We start from the raw sequence: 6,218 nt of genomic DNA on the forward strand, positions 1-6,218 counted from the left end.
CCTCTCTCCCTCTCTCCCTCTCCCTCTCCCTCCCTCTCCCTCTCTCTCCCTCCCTCTCTCCCTCCCTCCCTCTCTCTCTCCCTCTCTCCCTCTCTCCCTCTCCCTCTCCCTCCCTCTCCCTCTCTCTCCCTCCCTCTCTCCCTCCCTCCCTCTCTCTCTCCCTCTCTCCCTCTCTCCCTCTCCCTCTCTTCCTCTCTCTCCTTCTCTCTCTCCCTCTCTCTCCCCACTGCCACTCTTCCTCTCTCTTGATTTTGGTCACTCTGAAATCGCTTTCTCTTGCTCTTTTCTTACTTAACACACATTGCTTGTTGTTGTTTTTGCCCCATACGTACCCATCTGGCTTGCTGCCCACAGAGGGAGTAAGAGGGAGCTGATTATGTAACTGTTTGTTAGGAGTTCAAGGGACGTGGAGGAGGCCAGAGAGGAACATTTTCTCCCTTCTCACCCTCTTAGCCTCTCCTTTTGTCAGCCTGGCCTCAGACACGCCTCTCCAGCTCCATTCTTCCTGGATTGGGTGGAGAGATCCGATAACTGGCCCCCTCACCTGGAGAGAGTAGAGACTAAAGGATCTGTAAAACTGAGGAGAGAAGGGAGTGAATGTTTATTAGATGGAGATTCTCCTGTGTCAGGAGAAACTGGGCATGGGGACTGACTATGTGAACATACTGAAAGGAGAATAGCTGTAGTAAGAGAAAGGGGGTCTCTGATCATTGATGTATGAGGGGACATCCAGGTAATACATAGATTCAATATTTCCCCCTCAGGAGGAACATGTTTAGAAATTTGAGATTCAGAGAATACAGATCTAAGTTTAAATTTTAGCTGTGTCATTTTATAGCCATGTTGATTTTTCATTTTAATAAAGATTTCTGAACGTAAAAACCAGAAACATTTCTTGTAAAATTGGTCTCATGGTGCTGAACTCTTTTAACGTTTGCTTGTCTGTAAAACTTCTGATCTCTCCATCAAATCTGTGAAAGCCTTGCTGGCTAGAGTAGTCTCAGTTGTAGCTTTTTCCCTTTCATCACTTTAAATATATCATGCCTCTCCCTTCTGGTTTGCAGAGTTTCTGCCGAAAAGTCAGCTGACAGCCTGATGAATGTTCCTTTTTATGTAATTTGTTGCCTTTCCTTTGCTGGTTTTAATATTCTCTCTTTACCTTTAATTTTTGCCATTTTAATTAGTTATGTGTCTTGGTGTGGTCTTATTTGGTCTTGATCCTGTTTAGGACTCTCCATGCTTCCTGGACCTGGATGTCGTTTCCTTACCCAGGTTAGGGAAGTTGTCAGTTATTCTGTTTTCAGATATGTTCTCTGCTCTGTTTTCTCGTCCTTCTCCTTCTGGGGCCCTTGTATTGCAAATATTAGTATGCTTGATGTTGTCCTAGAGATCTCTTAAACTGTCTTCAATTTTTTTTTTTCGGTACGCAGGCCTCGCACTGTTGTGGCCTCTCCTGTTGCGGAGCACAGGCTCCGGACGCGCAGGCTCAGCGGCCATGGCTCACGGGCCCAGCCGCTCCGCGGCATGTGGGATCTTCCCGGACCGGGGCACGAATCCGTGTCCCCCGCATCGGCAGGCGGACTCTCAAGCACTGCACCACCAGGGAAGCCCTGTCTTCAATTTTTAAAATTCTTTTTTCTTTTCTCTGATCAGCTTCAGTGATTTCCACTACTCTGTCTTCCACCTTGCTGATCTGTTCCTCTGTATCATCTAATCGACTGGTGATTCCTTTGAGTATATTTTTAATTTCAGTTATTGTACTATTCAGCCCTGTTTGGTTCTTCTCTATTAACTCTTTGTTAAAAATTTCTAACTTCTCACTCCGTCCATTCGGTCTTCTCCTGAGCTCTTTGACCATCTTTATGACCATCTTTATGACCATCTTTGACCTTGAACTCTTTATTGGGCAGACTGCCTTTCTCCACTTCACTTAGTTCTTCTTCTGGGGCTTTATCTCCTTCCTTCATTGGGACCATATTCCTGTCGCCTCATTTTGCCTAATACACTGTTTTTATTTCAATGTACTTGGTAGGTTATGTTTCCCGACCCTGGAGAAGTGATCTTTTGTGGGAGATGTCCTATGCAACCCAGTAGTATACTCTCCTCTGGTCACTAGTACTGTTTGATCTAGGGGTGCCCCTTATGTGTGCTGCATGAGCCCTCTGGTAGTAGTGGGCTGTGGTCTGGGAGATGTGGCTAGCCCCAGTCTGGTTGGTTGCCAGGCCCTGCCTTGTGTAGAGGTGGCCAGCCACTAGTGGTTGGGGCTGAGACACAAGATGGTGGCTGGTTGTGGAGCTCCAGGGGGTCCTGGTGCTAGTGCTGGCTCACTGGTGGGCAGGGCTAGGGCTCAGGGGGTCCTGGGGCTGATGCCAGCCTGCTGGTGGGTGTGCCGGGTTCTGACAGGGCAGGCTGCAGGATTGCTGTGGTCCTAGGGCTGCTGTCCTCCAGTTGGTAGGTGGAGCCAGGCCCAGGGGGTCCTGGGGCTAGTGTCAGCCACTGATGGGTCTTGGGGTCACTGACTGCAAGGTCCTGTGTGCCTCAGAGTTAGTGTCAGTCTGCTGGAGGTTGGGGCTGGGTCCAAATGGCTGGCTGTGAGGCCTCAGGGGCCCTGGCACTAGTGCTGGTGCACTGATGAGTGGGGCTGGGTCCTGGGGTGGCTGGGGGCTCTGGGGGTCCTACAGCAGCTAGCATGCTGACGGGTGGGGCTGTGTCCCCACCCAATTAGTTGCTTGGCCTGAGAAGTCCCAGCAATGGTGTGTAAAGTCTGGCGGGTGGGGGACAGTGTTGGCTCCTGAGGCTAATGAGCTAAAGAGAGGATTTAAAAATCGTATTTGCCAACACCAAAGTCCTCACGGTAGAACGAGCCCCTCAGAATGGCTGCCCCAGTGTCTACGTCTCCAAGGTGAGCTCCAGTTGCCTCCTGCCTCTCCAGGACCCCCTGGGCCTGGCTCCACCTACCAACTGGAGACTGCCCTGTCAGACTCTCCAAGATCAGCAGGTGGGTCTGACCTATACTCCTTTCATAGTACTGCTTCTGCCCCGGCCTCAGAGCATGAGGTTTTGTGTGCCCTTTAAGAGTGGAGTCTCTGACCTCTTCCCTGGTGGCGCAGTGATTAAGAATCCACCTGCCAATGCAGGGGACACGGGTTCGAGCCCTGGTCCGGGAAGATCCCACATGCCTCAGAGCAACGAAGCCCGTGAGCCACAACTACTATAGAAACCCACTGCATCTTTATAATAACCCTAAAAAGTGGGTGTTATCATGACCCCAGAGATGCTGCGGAGGCAGCTGAGGCGGAGGGGTGGTGGGACCGGAACACTCTCCCTGCTCCCATTATCCCGTGCAGCTCTGACCCTCCCTCCCGCCCTCCTCTATGCCCACGGGAAAGCACGTCTGCCTGGGCGAGGCCATGGCCTGCATGGAAATCTTTCTCTACTTCACCTCCATCCTTCAGAACTTCTCCCTACGCTCGCTGGTGCCACCCGCTGACATCGACGTCACGCCCAAGGTCTCGGGCTTTGGCAACATCCCTCCGACCTATGAGCTCTGCCTCACGGCCCGCTGAGCGCCCCCTGTTGGATGTGGCAGGAACCGTCCGAGAACAGAGCCCTGCCCACGTGTCCACGCGCACCCAAGCTCTTCACCTTCCTGAATTCTCACAACAGTCCTAAGATAAGGCACTATTACACTGTCAAGGGACACAGGTCAGCGAGGTTCACCCAGAAATAGGGAGCTGTGTGTCTTCTACATCCAGCAGAAAAGCAACGCTCTGTCCAAGACTTCGGCAACGGCTTGCAGATTTTAAGCTCATTTGTTCACCTCCAGCTAGGTTTCTGACTGTACCAAATTCTTGTTGTAGACTCCATACCTTTATGTTGTTCCTTTGACTTTTCCCTGATAAAGACCAAAGGCGGCCAATGAAGAATAGGCATAATAAATTTGTAAATGGTATAGTGCATTGGAAAAGCAAAGCAGGGAAATGGGCTAGGGAATTCCAGAATTGGAATTTTCAGTTGGTGGCATGGGTGGTTTCACAAGGCAGTGAGGAGAAAGCTGTGCAGATATCTGGGAAGGGAGCGCTCCTGGCAGAACGATTAAGAAGAGCAGAGTCATAAGGCAGAAGACTATGTGTGTGCCTGAATCCACAAGGAGACACGTGGCTGGAGCAGAGGAGGAAATGAGAGCGTAGGAGTGAATGAGATGAGGCAAAGGGTTAAAGGGCTGGATTGTGTGGGGCCTCGTGGCCTTTGGTGAGGACCTGAGCGAGATGGAGGTCTTTGGGAAGGTTGGGGAACATAGGGTGGCATGTATCGACATGTTCTGAATGGCTCGCTCTAGCTGTTATACAATGAATAAACTGAGGGAGGGAGGGGGGACAAAATCAGGGACCAATTAGGAAGCTACTATAAGCAGTGACGTTGGCTCAGACACAGCAGAACCAGTGGAGGTGGGGAGAAGATGATGGATTTGGGATTTATTATGATGCATGAGATTGCAGGGTTTGCTAATGTATCGAACACAGGGCGTGAGTGAAAGAGGGGTTTCAGGTATCACTCTAGGGATAACAGCTCATCCTTTATAACTTCTTTCTCAACAGAATACCTCCCAGAGACTCCCAAGTCCCCTAACAGTCGAGGTTCCTATTTTTAATCAACATAAAATGTCTTTGGCTAATTTAAGTAGAAAAGTCTGCTAGCTACTGGAAGGTGATTGGTTAGCCCACAAAATCAATAGGAATTCTGGAAAGCTAGGCTAAGAATATGAGTAGGAAGAAAAAGAGCTATGCCAGGAGGACATCAGCCAAGGTAATGACCAGAACCATCCAGCTAGGGGCTGCTGCTGCCACTGCCACCCCACCCAGTCCCCAGGCACTGAATGCTACTGCTTTGGGACTCTTGACCCATTGAAGCCACTGTGGACAACTTCCTAATCGTGTCTGTGTTTTTGTGTCACTTCCTCCAGCAAGAGTCAAAGTTCCCAGCAGTATGATCCGGTTAGCCAAGCCACAGTCAGAATGTGGTGAGGAAGAATTAATGGTTACCCCTTCAGCTGCTGTGGTGGGAGACAAAGACTTTCCCTGATGAAAAGTCACACAATATGGGATCTTCTAAAATTGGAAGAGTTTTGAGACTGGGTATGGGATAAAGAACAAATGCCATGATGGACGGTATGTAAATTGAGTCCTTCAGGAAACAGAGGTTCAGACAGAGCTGGGAGTGCCTCATTTTATTGGGGGATAATGTGTGGGAAAGACAAAAGAGGAAGAAAGCAGAGTGGGTCAGGAAGTCTTCAGACAAGGATACAGATCTGACACCCATGAAAGGAAAGAAGGGAGGGAGAAGAGTTGGGCAGTGAGAGACTAGGACCACTATGGAGAGTCACCTAATGGGTACCTCTGTAGTGAAGATTGCTGCTAGGGGTATCTCACGTTGGACAAGAAATGGTCATGCCTTGTACCCACCTTCACTCTTATTGATGAGGAGAGTCAATTAGAAACTTCCTAGAAATTCCAAGAGCTATAAGGCACTGCAGTCATTCAACAAACATCCCTATTCTAAATGGGGCCCTGTGGAAGGAACTGAAGCCATAATGGTGACCAGGATAGATCCATTCAGTGACCACATGGGGCTCACAGTGAAGTGAAAGACTAACATCTCTGGACAGTGACAGCAAGTGTAGCCAGGGCTCTGATGGAAGGACAGGATAGTGTCGAAGGCTATGATGCAAGAAGAGAAGCCCAAGGGTTTGGGGTGACACCAGATGGTATGAGAAAGTTTTGAGAGAGTCGATATCCCTTTTATTTCCTTGGAGTAAATTCTTCTCAGAAATTAGGTGAATCGATTGTCTTTATACTTTCACTGGTAGGAAGAACACATTAGGATATATGAGTCAGAGAGGACATTTTCTTTATTTTTTTTTTTTGGCTTTTAAAAAGGTTTTATTGGGATATAACTCACATGTCAAAAAATTCGCCCACTTAAAGTGTATAATTAAATGTTTTTTGGGGCTTCCCTGGTGGCGCAGTGGTTGGGAGTCCGCCTGCCGATGCAGAGGACGTGGGTTCGTGCCCCGGTCTGGGAAGATCCCACATGCCACGGAGCGGCTGGGCCCGTGAGCCATGGCCGCTGGGCCTGCGCGTCGGGAGCCTGTGCTCCTCAACGGGAGAGGCCACGGCAGTGAGAGGCCCGCGTACCGCAAAAAACAAACAAAAAACAAA

At 49.5% G+C, this 6,218-nt stretch overlaps 1 protein-coding gene across 1 annotated transcript in view; it reads left to right on the plus strand.

The window, feature by feature from the left end:
- The first annotated feature begins 3,410 nt into the window (after window positions 1-3,410).
- The window catches only part of LOC112415372 (cytochrome P450 2F5-like), a 37,482-nt gene continuing 34,674 nt past the window's right edge, over window positions 3,411-6,218 (plus strand). Inside the window, 1 exon segment of the mRNA XM_024768299.1 lies at window positions 3,411-3,557. Coding sequence (XP_024624067.1) covers window positions 3,411-3,557 — 147 coding nt within the window.

Source organism: Neophocaena asiaeorientalis, unplaced genomic scaffold (genome assembly GCF_003031525.2).
Source record: "Neophocaena asiaeorientalis asiaeorientalis breed wild unplaced genomic scaffold, Neophocaena_asiaeorientalis_V1.1 scaffold629, whole genome shotgun sequence".
In the NCBI taxonomy this organism is placed as follows: Eukaryota; Metazoa; Chordata; class Mammalia; order Artiodactyla; family Phocoenidae; genus Neophocaena; species Neophocaena asiaeorientalis.